Source organism: Zingiber officinale, chromosome 1B, assembly GCF_018446385.1.
Source record: "Zingiber officinale cultivar Zhangliang chromosome 1B, Zo_v1.1, whole genome shotgun sequence".
Lineage (NCBI taxonomy): Eukaryota > Viridiplantae > Streptophyta > Magnoliopsida > Zingiberales > Zingiberaceae > Zingiber > Zingiber officinale.
Genome location: NC_055986.1, coordinates 164,519,344 through 164,540,906, shown reverse-complemented (window position 1 = coordinate 164,540,906; position 21,563 = coordinate 164,519,344). Strand labels below are relative to the sequence as shown.

Sequence of the window (21,563 nt, the reverse complement as noted above, 5' to 3'; positions counted from 1 at the left end):
ATCCCTGCCCCATTTTCCAATAGAGTACCTAAATTGCAAGGCCGAGATCATCTGATCCACAAAGGCTGGATGATCCAGCCTTTGCATTGATGGAGGACAATAACCCCTCACCTGTTAACAGATAGAGACCATTAAGGCTGGATGATCCAGCCTTTGCATTGATGGAGGACAATAACCCCTCACCTGTTAACAGATAGAGACCATTAAGAGGGAAGAGCGGACCAAGACAAGGGGACCATAGGATCCCATCCCTAAATTGCATACAAGTCATCAAATTTCAACAGAGAATGTAATCGTAAAAAATATATAATTAATCGCGTTTCATTATAATTCTCCGAAAACCTCATTATCGCACCACAGTGAAACCAGGAAAAACACAAACACAGAATCAGCTCAGAAGTAGCAAAGCTAGAGAAGCCGAGAACACATAATAATCATTATTAAAGGGCGGCCTTACCATAATAACCATTATTAAACAACTTAATTTCATTATATAATAAGGATGCACAGATTACAGTTTTCCGTCAGCCTAAAGAAACAGGTTTTGGCGAACAAAAAAACAACCAGACAAGGTTGTCATGGCGTGCGATTATTAAGAATTACCGCAGCCATAGCCAATCCCCATAAATTCAGGCATCTGAAAACACTGCAAAAGCAACCAAACAAGACCAGCATTACAGACTCCAGACCAAATTACACAGAACGTTAAGCCCACAGCTAGACATCACTCGGACTGACTGACCTGAAACTTGCTGATGCAAGTCCAAGACAAACATTACCAATATGAAAACTTGGCGAAAACACCAAGAGAAACCATGTATCCAGGTTCCTTGGTAATCCGAACCATGATCGCAGAAAAAAAAAACATCAAGAACATGAGATAACAAGACTCACGAGAGAAAAACTAGGATAGAGGCTCCATGTGGTGATCACCAGAACCAAGGCCAAAATCAAGGAAACCAGCCGTTGAGTGCCTGCTAAACTCCCCAAAACAGAGTTCCTTCGTTAAGAACATCTGTAAAAACGATCGGCCATATAGATCCAGGGAAGGTGACCAAAAGTTGCCCAACTCCAGAGAAGAATGGACTAAAAAACAAACTGAAACGGACTTATGTTATCCGTAGTCTCTGGTACTGAAGAACGTGAAAGCTTGGTTATTCTGAAAACTACCTAGCGCCGTGCTTCTCTTCATCTAGGAAATGATATCACACGACCACAGCATCTCCTCGAGCAAACTGATTGCACAAGGGCTGATCAAGTGGCAGTGCTGCAGATTTAGACCCACCATTGACTGGCCCATGTTTACCAAGAATGGCAGACTTTTCTGAGTGACCTTTGTGCAATTTGCAAGAGAAAGCATACGCAAGTTAAGCTGCCTTGCTGATGCAAGGATTGCCACACCATAATCGCCTATTGAGCAACATGATAAATCCAGTTCTTCGAGCACGAGACAGCCCTGTGCAATTGCCATGGTGCTTCTATCAGTGATTTTCCTACAACCATCAAGATTAAGCGTCTTCAGAGTGCTTCCGTGCACCTTAACCAACATAGTGACCAGGGAATCAGAAACGTTAACACACCCACTTAAATTGACATCCACAAAACCTGCCTCAGAGCTCTGGATCAGTGGAACAAGTGAAGCATCAGTAACTCCAGATTGACCACCAAAGTCGAGTTTCTGTAACTGAGGGCAGATTTTCCCAACCATTTGTAAGCTAGCACTTGTGACACCGGGACAGTTTCGAATGGTCAAGGACTCAAGTGACTTGCATGATGGTAGTTGGGCTGGTGCAAAGTCTATATCTTTGATGCCCAAGCATCTGACTAGAGATAGTGACTTCAACTCTGGGTTGCATGTTAGAAGAGCACCAAGGACACCCATCAGAGTCAACTGGTGGCAATCCTCAATATGTAAATTCTCAAGTGCCCTTGCCTTTTCAGTAAAAGAAACCAAACCAGTATCAGACAGGTCACAAGATTTGTGGACAGAGAGCTGCTTCAAAAGAGGTGAACCTTTTGCAATAGCTTGCAAGCCTATGTCGGAAAGCCCATTGCAGTAGTTGATCGTGATGGACCTTAACTTCTGTAACCCACAAGTGTTGCCCATGACCCAAAATCCTTTTTCTCCCACGTTCTTCAGACTAATCAGAGACAGATCCATTACATTCTTTCCATATTGGCCAATAACTGCAAGGGCTAAGTCAGAAATGTTCAAAGCCTGAAGTTTTACCCTTTCCAGAGAAGATGAGGGAGAAGAGACCAAGCTTGCGATCCCTTGATCACCAACTTGTGGGCAGTCTTTGATAGTAATATACTTCAATTTAGAACAGCAACGACCAACAACCTGAAGAGCTTTATTACTTATGCTTGAGGATGCCTCAATAGCGAGCGATGTCAAGTTGGGGCATTTCTGAGCAACACTTATCAAGCCCTTGTCTGAGATCTGTGGGCATTGGCAAAGATCCAGCTTTTCCAACAATGGGCATCCGTCAGCAATCTCTGCTATACCAGCATCGGTGACCAAGGGTACCATGCGCATAGATAAGACCCGTAGGGAATGACATGCATGAGCAATTGCAGAGAGCCCAACATCAGAGACCCTAGTCGAGTCACCTCCTTGGATGAAAAGCTTGCCCAGTCCACCACGGCTACAAGTTCCAAGTGCAATAGAAGCAAGTCTGATATCAGTAGCTTCCTCTGCGACCAAGCGTCTGGTAAGAAATCCATTGTTCTCAGTTTCGTGCTCAGTTGCAGGTACATGATTGTTTAGATCTGGCAAGGTCTTCTTCAAAGATTTGACGCTAGGTTTCATCTGAGCTGCAAGCTCAGAAGAACGGATGCTGCTCAGAATCGTAAGCCAACGCTTAGACACACAAGCAGAGTTGCTCCTCTCCTTATCACCTGACAACCGTCTAAGGATCTCAAAGAGGCATTCATCAGGAAGGGTGTCGATTGAGCGGGGTCGCTGTTTCACATCTGCAACTCTCCCTCCAACTCCGAGGACGAGAGGAGCAATGACCCGAGGCCTCTTGCGAGGAAGGCAGTGACCATCAACGGAACGAACAAGAGATACAAGAAGTCCCTGTTCCATGAGATTTGAGAGGAAAGGGCCACAAGGGGAGATGTCATCACTGACTGCAAAATCCAAGTTACAAACCCCCATCAGTCCCAGTGGCTGAGCATACGAAAGGATGAAAAGCAATGGAACACAAAGTGAAAAGCAGATCTCAATGGAAACAACAATCCTAGAGTAGAACCATGATGCAATACAGAAACTATTCCCATTACGTTTGAAGTTATTGACAAAAAAAATCTATGATTCATGTTTTCTTCTAAAAAAACGAATCTGAAGAAAAATTAATCAATGATTCTGTAATACATCAGTTTCATCGAGTTTAGCAGTTCAAAGCAAATAATTCCCGTTATGAAGAATACTTTATAGGAAAAACCAGAAGCCAAACAGATCCATCCCCAAATTTGCCGATTTCCGACAAACAGCATGAACGACCAAGGGAAGGCAAGCTAGAAAAGAGCCGATAAGATTTACCTCGGCGCTTGACAAGAGCTGCCATGAGTGCAGACGAGCAAGGAGCAACCCCGACGAAACGAATCCGGCCACCACGAACCACAGCAGAGAGAGTAGCGACAAAAGAGATCCGATCGAAGAGAAAAACAGCACCTTCAAATCGACGCAAATCTCAGAACGCATCAGAAGAACATCCCCGACGACGGAGAGGGAAAAACTGCGGAGAGGGAGAAGAAGGAAGGGACGTCGCCTCATAAAAGAAGTGGGGGGAAGCGGAAAGGACGTAAGGAAAGCGACAGGTGATGGACGGTCGCGATGAGATGGGTAAGACGATCTGGAGGATGGACGGACCATGTGCGCCAAACCGAGAGCAATTTAATCACGCTTTTGCCATTGGGAATTTGGGATGCATTGCATCCGTCTCCGCAGAGGCGCAAGTGGAGAGAGCAAGTGGAGAGGAGGTGACGCGACAATTGCCAGGGGGGATGCACAAGATAATAATAATAATAATAATAATTGACTTCGATCTGTGTGTCAACCTAAACCTCTGCAATAAACTTAACAAAACTTAAAAAAAAAACACCCAAATTTTACCAAGCATCAAATATCAAATGAGGCCCTCTAATATTTTTATTTCAAATTTATGGACTCAAGACTGTCATAAAGATTATCGGATAATTTTTACACGTTGTAAATTTTGATATAATATTATTTAGATATTCTAAATTCATATTAAATATATTTTAGTAGTTTCTGTATAGATAATCTATTCACGAAAAAAATAAAACAATCATATTTCAACATTTAATATTTGCCAATGTGAAAAATAAATTGAGCATTCATATTTTTTAATATCATTCCACTTTGAGTTGGATTAAGTATACGAACTATTCGAACATATTTAAATATCGACTTGGATGTTATATATTTTATCCGAGTTCTTTTTCGATATTCATGCCTTATATAATAAGCAAGAACTCGAGTTTAAATTTTATTTTTTATTAATTATTAAGCTTCTTTTTAAATTTAAATTTAAAATGAAGCTTAATAATTAATAAAAAAATAAAATTTTCAAATAATTAAATAATCTTAAATTAATTATTTGATAATATTTAAATAAATCAAACTCAAACTAAATTTAAATCAAATTCAAATTCATTAAAAAAAATTGAACCAAATAAAATTTGAACCATCATTTTAACCCCTTAATTCTTTGAACTCGACTTTTTTCTCTTATAAGATAAGTTTCAACATCACAAATCTGAATTCGGCTGGACTCATTTACCGTCCTGGCCTGTTCACAAGCTTGCTTCTGACTCTCTCTCTTTCTGTCAGACCATGCAATGCATGCACCTGGCTGTGGTTGGTCCCATGCGTCTTCTCAGCGTGAGTGCGCGTAATCCTCATTTAGCTCATGCATAATCAATCGAGCGCGGCGGCTGGGATGAACCAGAACAAATGCATGCATCTGAACCAACCTCTTAAAGCTAACACCGTAAGACATGAACAAAAATAATAATCGAAAGATACATCTGTACGCAGCCCATCACCATCGCCACTTGCACATTTAATTAATTTGTGATAAGATAATGGAAATATATATATATTAATTTGTAAGCACGGAGGCTAAAACCTCTAGCAAAACATGCATGCATAATGCGTCCTTTAGATGCCAGGAAACTTCATGCCCTCGCCTTCGCATCTCCTCTATCTAAGAGTGATCATGGATCAAATTAATTTAATTATTGGGATAAAAAATTATCTAATTCTACTAGATCAGGTAATGTAATATCAAGATCTATATCCGACCTTATATCCAACGGTTCTTATGTATCAGATATCCGACGAATTATCAGTTATTTAGATATCCGACCTTATATCCAATAAAATATAAAATATAAATATAAGTATATCAAAAAATAAAATATTTTAAAATGATAATAGACATTACTCATTATACGTTGTAGTAGCTAATCGGAAATAGCTATTAACATGTAACAGCTTATCGACAGTAGCTGCTACAACGTGTAGCAGCTTATCAACAGTAGTTGCTACAAGTAGGAGTAATCGCGGATCGGGTTGATTCGGTTATTGGATAAAAAAATTATCCGGTCCTACTAGATCAGATAATGTAATATCAGGACCCTACATCCGATCCTATATCCGGTGGATTATTTTTTTTCAATTCGATTTGGATCGATATAAGTGGGTTGGTCGATTTGACGGGTTAACTGCTCACTCCTACCTCTATCCATCGACTGCTAATCCCGTGACAAAAAGTGAAATCGTTCGTTCCCAATATTTTCGTCACACCCGACTTCAGGTCATAACGAGGGAAATAAATCATGACAGTCAAGAGGATAAGTGATGGTGGGATGAGTTACACAAGATCCAAAGATTTACATCCTAGCAATCCTACGATTCAACCCCACAATTTTATATGATAAATATATCATCACTTATCATCTCGGATGACTTGTGAAATTCCATCGGCTGCTAACCATGAATCGTAAACCATGTGCAGTGCACGCTCTTTGTTTTTTTTTCTTCTCCCCTGCGGGCGGCTTTGAATAAATTAAAATTTTGCAATTTATATTATCATTTCATCAGTTATTGGATGCTGTTGGGCATGAAGAATTAAGTATATATTGCGTGTTAAGCATGAGTTCAACTTTTTGGATCGGAGATCTATAAACGAATATAATAATTAATTTAATATTAACAAACAAAATACAAGGAATGTTTGATTTAGGGGAATAAGAGTAAGAAATGAAAATAAGAATCATTGATTGTCATTGTTAATGTTTAGATTATAGAAATAGAAATATAAATAAGGGAATGAATACTTGAAATTGGGTAATAACTCATTCCTATATTTTTGGTTAGTCCTAGGAAAACGTATCGGTTCCACTGTACAAAAAATTTTATACAAGTGTCGAACATTTCCTTAAATAACCTATTGTATTCTTTAGAAGTTAAATTAGGAATCACAGACGGAACTTAACATCATTGATTCCAAATAAAACTTATCTGTTCTTAATGGTTTAGATTTAAATCGCAATCGAAACTTAACACTATTGATTCAAATCCACCTATGTTATTAATTTCATTAAATATTAATTTCTAAAATTGGCTTCCAGGACTGCATGGCGAGGTACATAACTTTCTTGGATATGGGAGCAACCACCACCGCCTAGACAAAATCTTTTAAGGAAAGCTAATATTTAATTTTCTTAAATAACTCTAGGTTAATCAAAAAGAACAATCGAATCACAAATTCGAAAACAAAGAAAACACAAACTCGAAAAACTAATTCGAAATACTAGATCTAATGTCTCTTGTGTTTGAAATTCATACAAAGAAAAATAACTAGCATGATGCGGAAAACAATTGCTAATTATACCTTCTCTTTGTATGCTATTGACCCCGAGATCTTCTGCCGTATTCCTCGCCTTGTCTTGGACGTCGTGTGGGCGACGATCTTCCAAGATGAACACCAGCCAAAAACTTTCTTCCTCTTCCTCTAAAATCCGGCCACCACCACCACCAAGGAGAAGAGAGCAAAAGGAAAGGGAGAAGAGAGAGGGCAGACCACACCAAGAGATCCTCCAAGCAAGAGAATAAGAGTTATATCTTATGAAGTCTCCCCACCCTTTCTTTTATAATACTTGCCCAAGGCAAATAAGGGAAGAATTTTTACAAAAATTAAAATCTTCCTCTAGTTTTTCCTTTTCTCTTTTAATTTTCCTTTTCTTTTCTCTTGATTGAATCAAACACCAAATCAATTTGGATGATGATTTATTTTATTTTCTTTTTGGCCGGTCACCTTGCTTGGGCACCAAGCAAGGATGGGCGGCCCCCTTAAAGAGGAAGGAAATATATTTTTTATAAAATTTTACAAGAATAACAACTCTTATAAAATTTTACAAGCTTTTTTTCCTAAAATAGAAGTTAAAAAAGGAAAGTTATAAAAATTAAAAACATGTTTTAAAATTTAAAATTTCTCTTATAAAAATTTCCTTTTTTAATATGGTGATAGAAAATCTAAATTTTAAAATTTCTTTTTTTTTTTTCTAAACCATGAGGATGGTTAAAAAAAGAAAGTTTTAAAATCTTTTAAACTTTCTTTTAAAATATGTAGCCTAATTCAAATAAGGAAAGTTTTAAAAATTTAAAATCTATCTTTTAAAACGTGTAGTTTTCTACAAAAAAAAAATATTTTAAAAAATTTAAAACACCCTTCCTTATTTGAATTATTATGGCCGACCCCTACATGTTTGGGCACCAAGCAAAGGGCCGACCCCTATAGAAGAGGATGTGGCCGGCCCTTGCTTGGTCACCAGGCATTGGACCGACCCCCTTCTTGGACACCAAGATGGACTTATATTTGGATGGACTTGAGACTTTAATGAGGCTACGATAGGGACCTAGAGGAGAAATTGGTTTTGGTTTTCCGATGAGCTTGAGTATCCCGTGTTCGCCCCGAACACACAATTCAAGTTCATCGATAATAACTCATTCCACTATAGAGTTATTATCGCACTACCGCACCAATCCCAAATTACATTATGGGCTCCTTCTTATGAAGAGTGTATTAGTCTCCCCGTGTTTAAGATTACGAATGTTCACTAATTAAGTAAGTTACTGACAACTCAATTAATATCTAGCTCCAAGAGTAGTACCACTCAACTTCATTGTCATGTCGGACTAAATCCACCTGCAGGGTTTAACATGGCAATCCTTATGAGCTCCTCTTGGGGACATTCTCAACCTAAATAACTATGACACATATTCCTTCTATAATCAACAACACACACTATAAATAATATCATTTCCCAACTTATCGGACATATTAATTTATTGAGCTAAACCTCACCCTTTGATAAGTCAAAGAAATACATATTAAATATATGTGTTTGTTATTATATTAGGATTAAGAGCACACACTTCCATAATAACTAAGGTCTAGTTCTTTTATTAAGTCAGTACAAAAAGAACTTACCTAAAATGGTTCTACTCAATACACTTAGAGTGTACCAATATAATTTATTAATCAAGATAAACTAATACTTAATTACACTACGACTATTCCAATGGTTTGTTCCTTTCCATCTTAGTCGTGAGTAACTGTTTATAATTTATAAAGAACAGACAACATGATCTTCTGTGTGTGACACCACACACTATGTTATCTACTTATATAAATTAATTGAACAATTACATTTAACAAATAAATATATATATTGACCAATGTGATTCTTTTATTTCAACAAATAAATGTTTACAAAAGTTAGGTTTTTAGTATACACTCTAACACATGTACCTCTCCTTCAATGAGTCATTATCCTATTTTCATCAATCAAAATATTCCCTTATTCTAAAAATACTTTTGACCTAAAACTAAAATTTTCTCCCTTAATATCAAATATCAAATATCAAAATATATTTATTTATTTTTTCTTTCATATCACTTCTCTCTCCTCGTTCTCTCTCATCATATTTTCTCTCATTTTTTTATCACACACTTTCTCTCTCATTATACTTTCTCTCTCATCATATTTTCTCTCCTCATTTTCTTCCATCGCACTCTCTTCATTTTTTTTTCTCATCATAATTTCTTTCTCCTCAATCTCTCCCATCACACTCTTTTTTTTTTTCTCATCATATTTTATTTCTCCTCAATCTCTCTTGTCACACTCCCTCCTTTTTTCCCTCAACACATTTTCTCTCTCCTCAATCTCTATCATTACTCTCTCTCTCCTCATTTTTTTCTCATTATATTTTCTCTCTCTTCATCCTTTCACATCATATTATCTCTCTCATCTTCTTTCATCATGCTCTCTCCTATCACACTCTCTGTTCTCATTTTCTCTCATCACACTTTCTTTCTCTTTATTCTTTCTCATCACACTTTCTCTCTCATAATTCTCTTTCATCATATTTTTCTCTTACATTTATCTTTCTCTCACATCTAATTTTTTTTCTTTAAGGGTAAAAAAGAAAATTTTGATTTATTCCGATAGAAAATATGTAACTAACTAAACATTATTTTTAAAAGTGATATCTATACTCATACTTATTCTCATTCTCATTCTACAATACAATAATTTTCATTTTGATTCTTATTCCTAAGAAAAAATCAAACATCCCCTAAATTTATTACTGCCTTGGAATGACACCATGCAGGCTCTTGCTGCTGGCAGTGTGCATGCATCTGATTATATCTGCAGGTTTACAATACTGGTCGATTAAAGACATCTCGTTGGAAAAGTTAGACGGGCTGAGCTAGTAGGCCGAGTGGATTAAATGGGCCAATTGGGAGAGGGAGCTAGCTAGGTTAAGCAGAACAATTACACTGAATTATTCAAAAATTAATAATAGTCAAGTTAAATAGTTTTGGACGGGTTACATGAGCTGAGTGATCCAGACACAAGTCAATCAGTCAGATGATCGATCTATACAAGCTAATTGATCATGTTAAGACAGGTTGACAAGTTAGGCGAGTTGAATAAGCTAACTAAACTGGCTGAGCCTGTTGATTCGATCGATCGACACACGGTCAACTCGTATTAATCTTCCACCCCCACTAGATTGAAGCTGGGAGCTGGAGGAGGGAGAGCTAGGGCATGCCCCCTCCCGGCCCTCTGTTTGTCGTCGTGCTTGGTAGAACCACTTGACTTGATACGTCAATTCTCCGTGTTCTCCAGTACACAAATTTATTTTATTTTATTTCTGGCCTTATTCGAGGTGACATTGTTGACTCTTACAGCAAGCTAGATCCAGTTCAGAGTTTAACTTTAGCTTCTTCGTCTTCGTTCGTAGCCATTGCTTCAAGGACGACCTGTACGTCCATGATTGGAATCAAACAGAGACAAAACATTAATTAAAACAGCACCACAATTTCTAAAGAAGACGACTCGGCGTCTGACTCTTCGAGTCGTAGACTTCCTGCAGCAGTCAGACTACGTGTGGCCGTCGAACTCTGAGTCGATTTTCCGATGCCTGAGTTGGTAGTTCATCTGAAAAAGGCTTGGCCGACATGGAGCCATGGGTGACTGCATCGGTTGACTTTGGCGGAACACTACAAAAATTTTGCGGCCGTAGGTCCTCCTGCATGCCTACATGCATGCTTGGTCAATAGCCCTAGCAATTCCAAAACTGCACGTTGACTGTGTTTAATCTTTCCAACCACGTGGTCAAATCTTTGACGGCATTTTACTAGAGATAGAGAGCTATATTTATGCTTTTGAATTACCAATCAACGCTCTATGCCAAATTAGATTGTTATATTCTCTTGAATATAGACTTATGTTGTTTAGATGTCTCAGTACATTTGTGTTAAATTTACACCATCGCACTTTTAAATTCTCCTAAGTCAATCCATCACACTAAAGTTAATTTTAATCTAATGATTCTCGTAAAATCTAAGCCGTTAGCTGCATGAATTCTAGACCATTAAAATAAGAATTCGAATAGAAAAAATAAAAACATATACTATAATTACAAAGAACCTAAATGCAGCGAAATTGTAACAATCCTGCGGAAGAAGAAGGAGAAGAAGGTTGGCTTTCCGAAGGAGTTAAGGTTGACGGCGCCGGATTCTCTTCGTCAATGGGGAACGAAGAGATGTCTCAAAATTATCCTAATCCTCTGGGACCAATCATTATATAGTGCACATCTATTATCAGTCCATTGATGATAATACATGTGAGACTATAAATCCATATATACTAAATATTTATTATCAGCAAATAGATGATAATAAATGCGGGACTATATATAGGTTTTACACATATGAGATCCACATCCAATTACCCGAAATTTACTTAACATAAGTTAGATCACTTTAAAGGATTCGGATCGTATTTACGTGTGCAACTTATAAATAAGCCCACTGAATAAGGATAATTTTATCCAACATAATCGATTAGCTTGGGCAGTAATGGGTTGATGAATAAATTAAAAATATTTTAGAAAACATACAAAAGCAGAAAATTAATTGGCCCTTGAATTAAATTATTAAATGTAAATGGTAAAGAAACCTCTTTCAACCCTCTTTACAACAACAAAAATAAGGACATTTGAGTGGACAGAAATTGGTTCTCCGACGTCGAAGTGCACTATTAAACAAAACTATATTATACATGCACATTAACACTATTCATATATAGAATCAATTAGAATGCTTAATTATCTCAAGCACATAATCTTATTCTAATTCCTTACCAACTGCAAGGCTACAATCTTGATGAAGAAGGAAAAAAAAAAATTGAGAAGAGGAGAGGACATGCACCTCTCTTCCAAAAACATGACCTTCTTCCAAGATACAAAACAGACATATATAAATCTATGCGTGTATATATGAAAATTAATCTACGTCACCCTATTAATTCGTTTAGTTTGTTTGCCTCGATCATCTTGTTCATGAAATTCCCTAATCGTCTCAGGGCAATCTCCAGCGTTTGATGGCTCATATTAGCAAAGCATACCCTGAACCAACCTACCTCCGAACAATGACAGGAGGAGCCCGGCGAGATGTTAAGTTTCACCTCGTGCAGTATCAACTTCCAGAGCCTCAGCTCTCCTTCCCTTGTGGACTCTTTCAGCAACGGAGCCAGATTCATCCAACAGAAGAGCCCAGCGTTCCCTCGCAAGCACTCAATTCCGGCATTCTTTAGCCCCTCGACAATGTACTCATGCCTCTCCTTAAGCCTCTTCCTGTTCGTCTCCAAGTAGTTCTCAATGAACTCTCCGTCGGAGAGCATGGAAGCCAGCATGTTCTGAGTCTGAGACGAGACCAGAGTGAAGCTGGACATCTTCCTAGCAGTCGTCACCACTCGATCGTTGTAGGAGTAAATGGTTCCGACTCTAAACCCAGGAAGGCCGAGGTCCTTGGAGAGGCTGTACACTATGTGCACTCTCTCACAGTCCCTGTATCCTCGCGCCTGGACGATCTCCGCCATGCTGACGAATTCATCAGGGGAAAACACAGAGCCGGAGTAGATCTCATCCGATATCAAATGTATGTTCTTGCGCGCCGCAAAGTCGAGTATATCCTCCAGAGCAGGCCGGCGAATGGTCGTGCCTAGCGGGTTCGATGGATTGGTGATGACGACTCCTCGAACTCTAAACTTGTTGGATTCTGCTTCAGCAAACGCCACTTCCAAGTTTTGAGGAGTAATTTGGAACCCATTCGAGCTGTCGCAGTGGACCGGAATGATGTTAACGCCAGTTCTCCACCTCAAGTCCCTGTCAAATCTGCACATACAGAAACCAATTCGAATATATTAAGCTAATTAACCAGAAACATCTTCATTAATTAACAGGTTGAAACTCTTAATTACCCTGGATAATAAGGTGTCGGAATGAGTAAGCAGTCTCCGGGATTAGCTAAGATGAAGGTTAGTAGCTCATTTGCAGCAGTGGCGCCGGCTGTGAGGACTATGCGTTCAGGATCAAACTCTGCTCTTTCTCCTCTTATTTTCTCCATGAAAGTTGCCATTGCCTGCAGATCGAGAAAAGTTTGTTTTGTTTTTTGTTTTTTGTTTTTCTTTCCACTCGAGCTAGCTATAATTACATTGCAAAATGTCTTTAAACAGATTAATTACCTGTCTAAAGCTTCTGAGACCATGGTAATCTTGAAACAAAGCGTTTTCTCTGAAGCTGGTTATGCCACATCCCCAGCCAGTTGCCTCTGGATGCTGTTCTAAATACCTCTCCAATAGATCAAATGATACCTGCTGAGAAAAACCACAATTAGACAATGTTTTTGTTTTTTAATATGATTGATCATTTGCAGTGCTGCATGGAAGAGGACTTACTTGGTTTTCTGCCAGACCCATCTGAATGACTCCTGAAGGGTTTGTTGCAGCATCATAAGGGTCCTCATCATAAGCTTTCCAGCCAGCAAAGTAGGGGGAGTCCTCTCCGTGGGTGTTCGAGGTTGCAAGATCAGAAAGTGGTACTGGCACACAAGCCTTGACCATCGTTGCTAGTTCCAAAAAACAAGCAACAAATTACCATGTAAATGAGCAGGCTCTGGCCAAGTCCTGAGATGACAAGGGAATGAATGGAGCAACGAAGCACTGGGAATCAATGAAAAGGCTTCCATAAGCATTCATATTTATAGTGTCAGAGAAAAGGGGAAGGAAAAAGACACAGCATGGAAGGCATATTCCAAATTCATCCAAACACTTTTGAATATTTCTTTTTCAATCCATTTTATTTTGATCCAAGTAGTGTATCTCCTCTGTCCAAATCATGCATCCATCTACTTACTTGAGTATTTTCTTAATTTTTCAGATATTTAAGAAATTAATTTTAATAGACTGATTAATTTAAGAATATTGTTGGATTTATGGATCATCTTGTTATTTCCGATTTATCTAGTGGCTAATGGAAAACTTAAAAAACAGAGCTATTACTTATCTAACTTGGCATAAGACTTGAAAATGATCTTTTTCAACTAAAAACACTTAAATATTAGGCATTAATTAGACTGCTTTTAGTAATTTTTTTAATGATCTATTAATTAAACTCCATGGAAAATAAAAAATTACAGACGTATTTTAGAAAATCTGCATATATATATAATAAAATTGTGGCTGAACTGCAGCAAATTTGCCCTTTCCAAAAGGTGTCTTGTACAGCTGTTTGCACGCCCTTAAAATTTGTCATCCTCACAGGAGAATCCTTCCCCCGAAGAGCTTCAAGGATGGAGACAGAATATACAAACACTTTCTTTGCTGTGCAGGAAAACATTTAATAAATTAAATGACGGAATGCATGATCATAATCAACTAATAATTAATTGTGCCATTAATTAGTTCACTCTAATCTAGTCTTAGTGGGCGTGAAGCAGTAGTTTGCAATGATCACCCATGGCCTGAAACTGCATGCACAAACTGAAGGAGATCATCATTGTGCGAAGAAGCAGCATGCAGCTCCAATGGCAGTTCGTTGGTTTTGCAGTAGCCAAAGTAAACAAATGATTTTAATAAGAACTGCATGTTCCTCGCCAAGTACTATTTAATGCAGCGAGCTGTTGAAAGGTATGTATATGAATAGTTTGTCAGTTCTTTAACGAGACTTATCAATTGTTTAGGTTTGTCGATCGTGCATGATATCTGTGCTAGTTAGTGTCCAGCAGCTAGCTACAAGTTAGCTAAATCTAATAGATTATTTGGGATATCTTTTGTTTATTTTCCTCCATTATTTGATATGCTCATATGATATGGAATTTGTGAATAATTTGGTGAGCAAATACAAATATTCTAGGCCTTTGCTTGACTTGGCATGGAAGATCGATGATTCTGCATTTAGGCACACCAGTTTCTATCTACAGATGTTAGCATGCGGAGGAAGAATTGAATATCTCTCTTATTAAGGTAAGCAAGAGGACAATATCGATACCAAAATATATATATATATATATATAGTGCTTCAATTACTATTAGGTGTTTCAGGGCATAGCTGAGTTGGTACCAAGTGATAGACTTATATAAATAGACAAGGGTTTAAGTCATGACTGCGTCAAATAACCCTCTCAGTTAAGACCCTGATTTACTATTAAGCAAAAAATAGTATGACAGAGATAAAAAAAAATGGAAATAATAAGGCAATCAATATGTACAAGTAATCATGCAATATAATTTAAGTAATTTAGTTTTGAAGTTCATGTATATATAAAGCAAACTCAATAGAATAGTTTTAATCAAAATTGTTTGATGAATTATAGTTTTTTCTAAAAAGACTATTTTTATAGATATAATTATTTAAAGTAAAGTGATATAATTATTTTATAAATTTTTAAAAATTACTATATTAATTATAAATTATTTAAGTCCAACTGTAATTGAAGAGTAATCATATGATTAAAAATTCACCATGTAGACAAAAACTGTTATATGGTTATTTCTTTTCTTTGATTAAAATTTGAACATTTAAGAGGGCATTGGAATTTAGTACTCAACTTTCAGAATGACCAAATAATTTAAAAATAAATATGTAATAGTTTTAATTAAAACTATTATACGATCTTTTTCTACTCAAAATTTGAATCTATATATCTATAAGAAACAATTGGAGTCCAATTATGCTTTAAGAGTGATCAAACGATTCAAAAATGGTTCTATAACAATTTTAACTATTTGTACCACAGTTTAAAAAGTAATAAATTTTATCTATTAATTATAACCTCACTATTATGTCATAGTGTTAGACTTCTTTAATAAGTATACTCATTTATATTTATTTATTTTTTACGTTGTGAATAAATATGCACATAAAGCGAATTGTATTGTATAGTTTTTAATTCATATTGATAGTGTAGTTTATTATTGCTTTTTTAAAATTTACATGACAACTCAATAAAAATATTGTTTACCTTAAAACATGATACCATGGTAGCGGCCCTCACGATTACTCAATGTCATTAAGAGGGAGTTCAATAAAAATTCAAATTGATAAGTGCATGAACAGAGACCTATAGAAGTGATTATTGTTTACTTTAACACCTACTATGAGTTGTATTCCTTTTTATTCTCTCCGCAAATTACTTTCAAGCATCTATAAGTATATCACAATTTTGTTTCTCAATTTCTTCTGTGAAAAGGTTGCATTCATACTATTATATAGATATTGAAAGAGATAAAATAAATAGTTTAATTACAATATGTATATATTAGTTACCAAATCATTTATTAATATATATGTCAATTAGTTTAATTATAGTTTTCTATGATAGATTTTTAATTTGTATATAAATATGTTTCACCATTCAATAAAGATTATCAATTCTTTTTATCTCAAAATAACATAGAATAAGAGCCACTTTGAAATCAGGGTTTCATTTCCGTCTATTCTACATCTCACATACTTAATTTCATCTTTGCGGCACGTCACTGCCTCATTGTCGACCATGTGCATCCGACTCCATCGGTCGACCACGACTTCCTCACGACACTCTTTCCTTCCCTCCTCTGTCCGTGCACGAAGTCGGCTGCTGCTCGTCGCCACATCGGTCGTTGCTACGCCGCCCCTTTCCTGGCGCACAACGTACGGGGCTGCTCTTGTGCTGACCCACTACCGCACCGAGCCGACTCTCCTTCCACAACGCCAAGTCTCATATTTCGACAACTGAGCAGCCACTGCATCAACCCTATCCCTAGCGACCGTGACCATTACTCTCCTGATATGTGTCATCAAAAGCATTGCCGGCGTAGTCCAATCTTGGTCGCCAGCAATCCATGCCACCATCCCAAATGGCTATCAAGAGCTTCTTCACTAACCAATCTCTTGACTTTGAGTCTGTTAAGTCACAAGTTCTCTCTGATTATGAGGTCTCCTCTTTACAAGATGTATTTAGTCTTATTCTTTATACAGAAAAGTACTGCACACGTTGCACTTAGTTGTGCTTTGGTGAGTCGCAATACCAATTATGTGCCCGAAAGATCAACTAGTCACAATGGAAACAAAGGAGATGACTTACAAGACTTTGAAACTCAAACGGCAAATTTGGGTGGTATTATGTGCAACTACTGTTGTGAGCCAGGTTATACGAAGTTTGAGTGTAGAAAGCTTTAGTATAAAAATCAACAAAAATACTTGGCCCATATTGCATCCACTAATAATGTTCTAATAAATTAATCCTTATCTACAGATGAATTTGCCAAGTTATCAAAATATCAGGAATCACTTAAGTCTTCATCTCCCTCAGTCCTTATTTTACTTTTTCAGGTAAAGAAAACACATGTCTTCTTTCCTCATTTTTCAAATGGGTCATTTATTCTGATGTCATAGATCATATGACAGGTAATTCTAGTTTTTTTTTCTATTTTTCGGTCTAAAGCTAGCATTCCTACCATTACTTTGGTTGATGAGTCTTCATCTTGTGTTCGTGAGTCTGACACTATCAATCCTACCCCATTGATTTCTCTGTCATCTGTCTTATATTTACCTAATTTATCCTTTAATTTTCTCTCTATTAGTCAACTAACTTGTAATCTTAACTGTTCCATTTCATTTTTTCCTTGATCATTGCTTATTTCAGGATCTTTTGATGAAGAAGATTATTAGTAAAGGACATGAATCTAGAAGCCTCTATATTCTTGACACACCGCTCCCAAAGTCTTTTACTTGCTCGAGTGTCACTTCTCCTTTTGAGCCTCATTGTAGGTTGGGACATCCATCTCTACCTTTGCTCAAAAAGTTTTGTCCACAATATGCTAAGGTGTCTTTGTTGGTGCGGGAAGCATCCGACGATCGAACCTAAGTTTTGATAATGACAAAGGATTCAAAGTTAAGGTGTGTGGTGATCTAACAGTCTGAATGAGATTGCAGTAAAGTCCTAAGTGTACTTAGGCAAAAGCCCTAACTGTGGTTAGGCAAGGTGAAAATCCTAGGGGGTGGTAACCCTATGCGGAAAGTCTTGGTGGGTCGAGTGCTTCAGGCAAAAGTCCTAGGGGGGTAACCCTAGGTGGAAAGTCCTGGTGTCGTGAACCAGGTGAAAGACTGGACCAGCCGGGAAGCGGAAGTCCAGCAGAAAGTCCGAAAGCATCGAGCACCGAGCAAAAGTCCAGTCGATCTGGAGAATCACACTGGCAACAGGTAAATCTCCTGAGTGTAGTAGGTGAGGACGCGTTCCCCGTGGAGGGAACAGTAGGCGTCGGGTCGACCTAGGGTTTCCGGTCGGAAATCCGAAGTCAGACCCGGACAGTCCGGAGACTGTCAAACTTTCATATTCATACTATCATTGTACTAACTTTGTGTTGTAGGTATTTTGGGACTAACATGTTTGCAGGTACCAAAAACACAAAGTGCACCTCGGATGAACAGTGTCCGAGGCGCCTCCATGGGGCTTGGAGGCGCCTCGGGTGCAAAGTTGGAGCTGGCTGCGAAGAAAGCTTGGAGGCGCCTTGGAAGAAGCTCAAGGCGCCTTAGACTGGTGGATGAAGGCGCCTTGAAGAGGCATGAAGGCGCCTTGAACCAGATAAAATTCGACCAAGTCTGTGCTGATCCACACGTGCGACTCGGCGGCCTGGAGGCGCCTTGGACGAGCTTGGAGGCGCCTCCAGCACTGTTTAAAAGGAGGTTTCGAGCAGTGGCCTAAGTATCAATTGAGAAAAGCTTTCTTCTTCTGTGCTCTGCTAAAAAACTGTTCTTCCGACGACCCGGAGCTTCTGTTTGCATTCTATTGTTGTCGGTATTATTGTTTCTCAATCTTGCACTTATTGTAATACTTGTAAAACCTTATCGAGCTTATAGTTGTTGCCCACGGAAAGCGATCAAGGATCGTGGACCTTCGAGTAGGAGTCATCACAGGCTCCGAACGAAGTAAATCTCTTGCGTCTTTCTGTGTGCTTTTAATTTCCGCTGCATTTATTACTCTATTAGTTACTCGTCGAGTTTTACGATTCCGAAACGAACAAAATAGCCACGAGCGCTATTCACCCCCTCCTATAGCGCTTTCGATCTAACAATTGGTATCAGAGCAGGGTCGCTTCGAATAGGTGAAACCATCATTCGAGCATTTTTTTTGTGGCTTTTTCGTCTGTTTAGGCTAAAAATAAAACCTTACGCCTTTCGTTTTTTCCCTCCAAACTGTTTTCAAAAAATTCATTTTCATCTTTTCACAATTGATTGGAATTAACAAAATATCGCATTTAGCAAATTTTGAAATAATATTTTTTATATTATTTTAATAATATTTTTTTTATTTTATTATTTTTTTCTCAAAATTTGTAAATTGCTATTTCTATCTTTATTCTGCACTACTAATCCAAGACCAAGTCTTGGAACAAGCCTTCTTGTTTCTTTGTGTGCAAGATTTATTTCTCAAATAACCCATCAAGAAGGCTACATCATTGCTCGTCCCCCGCTCTTCTCCGACGAAGACTTCGGCTATTGGAAGTGCCGAATGGAGTCTTTTCTCAAGGCCCAGTTCGACATATGGATGATGGTCAAGACTGGATTCGAACTACCAACTGACGGAATCGGCAAACCAACACCATGCGAGAACTGGGATCCTATCCTAATCAAGAAAGTAGAGGTCAACGCCAAAGCAACCTACACCCTACAGTGTGGACTAGCAAATTCAGAGCTTGATCGAGTTGGAAAGTTCTCAAGTGCGAAGGAGTTATGGGAGAAGCTGATTGAGCTTCACGAAGTTATTTCTGATACGAAAATAGGTAAGCATGTTTTAATTAACGAATTATTTGAGCAGACTAATACTACTCCGGCCGAGAAAGGTGTTGCGTCATTTGCAGATACAAGCAAGACGAAGAAAGTGTTAAAGGCAACATGGTCCGAGTCATCAGACGAATCTGAATCCGATGAAGAAGAACAAGCAAGCCTCCTCGCTCTACCAGTACTAGCACATGTTGCCGAAATCGAGTCCGAGCTTGAATCCGAAATCGAGAACGAATCAGACACCGAGTCCGAGCGAAGCCACGGATCCGTATCCGTTTCCGAAGGACCCAAACCCACTGTAAGTTCTATAATGTCTAGTATTAATCTAGATGATTCGGAAAACTTAATTCCTTACTTGCTTAAGAAGTTGACCAAATCTAACGTCCGGGTCAAGTCACTTCTAAAGGAGGTAACATCCCTTAAAGAAGTGACTAACTCAAGTCCCTTAACTGAGTCAGCTCAAATTGGAAGTTCAACTCAAATCCATCAACTTGAGGAAGAAAATTCCAATTTGAAAACTCAAGTTAAAGAACTCAAGAACACGTTGGAACGGTTCACCTTGGGTTCCAAGAATCTGGATCTGATTCTTGGAAAACAGCGAGCCGTTTACAACAAATCCGGACTTGGATTTAAAACTAAAAGAAAATATAAATCATATTTATCATTAGTAAATAGAAATAATAGAAAGGTAGTCCAAGCATGGGTACCTAAGTCCAACTTGGTCAATCAAGTTGGACTTGGTCAATATTGGGTCCCCAAGGATCAAGTCTATTACCTTGATAGACCTTATCGAGGCTATGATCCAGGGGGAGCAAAAAGAAAAATTATTTTAATTAATAAATAAATAATGAAATTCATATTAATAAATAAATAAAAATTATCTTAACAAATAAATAATTAAATTGATCTTAATAAATAAATAAATAAATAAATAAATAATTATCTTAACAAATAAAATTAAAGGAATATAATTAAAACTTTAAAAACAAGCTAAAAAGTAAATCAAATTAAATAAACTTAAAATTCAAATTAAATTAAAATCAAAATTCAAAGGAAGGCTCCAGAATAGCTGCACCTCCGAACTTAATCCACTCGATAAGGGTAACCAAGAGTAGACTACCCGGCAGGGTAATTAAGGATAGATTAAAATGGGCTAGGTTTAACTTGACCTACGGTACTGGTGAAGTCTTGGATGATAGTATGTTGGGGAAACTTAGTCATCGCATGTCTAGGAAGATATGACTTCGACCTGGTGCATTTGGCTAAGTGGAACTGACCGAAGCTACCCTTTATGGATCCTAACTAGTTAGACCAAGGTTTTGTACTAAGTTCAATGGGTAGAACTATTTGAAAAACCTCGAAGGCATGGTTACTTTAATGATGTCCTTGTGACTCACCATAGCCCAGAAATTTATCCAAAGAACGCCTACTTGTTGAACCCAAAGCTAAACCTGAATATAACACAAAGTTAAACATAATCCTAAAATTGAACCTAATTCATCTCACAAAAATTGTAGGATTACCTGATTGAAAATTTAGATCGGGTGAAATGACTAAGGAATAGAAATTTAAAAGAGAATCAAATTTGAAATTCAAATTCAAAATTAAATTCGTAATTAATATTATTTTTTCAAATGAAATTAACTCAATATTATTTTTCAAAAATTAATTAACTAAAAATTATTTTTTTTCAATTAGAACCTTTAAAAATTATCTTAAAAATATTTTAAAACTTAATTTCAAAATTATTTGAAAAATCTTTTAAAAAGTTATTTGAAAAGTCATTTTAAAAATTCTTCAAAATAATTTAAAAAATCTTTCAAAAAGTTATTTGAAAAGTCATTTTAAA

The 21,563-nt window shown here is 37.3% G+C and overlaps 2 protein-coding genes across 2 annotated transcripts; both read right to left on the bottom strand.

Moving 5' to 3' along the window:
- Positions 1–468: 468 nt before the first annotated feature.
- Positions 469–3,766, bottom strand: LOC121988728 (EIN3-binding F-box protein 1-like). The gene is made up of 2 exons (XM_042542314.1): positions 3,548–3,766; positions 469–3,135 (listed from the first exon to the last, which is right to left on the bottom strand). The coding sequence occupies exons 1-2, from the start codon at positions 3,570–3,572 to the stop codon at positions 1,193–1,195; spliced, it is 1,968 nt and encodes a 655-aa protein (XP_042398248.1). The 5' UTR covers positions 3,573–3,766; the 3' UTR covers positions 469–1,192.
- A 7,962-nt stretch (positions 3,767–11,728) lies between these two features.
- LOC122017199 (1-aminocyclopropane-1-carboxylate synthase 7-like) lies at positions 11,729–13,612 on the bottom strand. The gene is made up of 4 exons (XM_042574789.1): positions 13,348–13,612; positions 13,135–13,263; positions 12,871–13,031; positions 11,729–12,784 (listed from the first exon to the last, which is right to left on the bottom strand). The coding sequence occupies exons 1-4, from the start codon at positions 13,510–13,512 to the stop codon at positions 11,905–11,907; spliced, it is 1,335 nt and encodes a 444-aa protein (XP_042430723.1). The 5' UTR covers positions 13,513–13,612; the 3' UTR covers positions 11,729–11,904.
- Between the last annotated feature and the right edge of the window lie 7,951 nt (positions 13,613–21,563).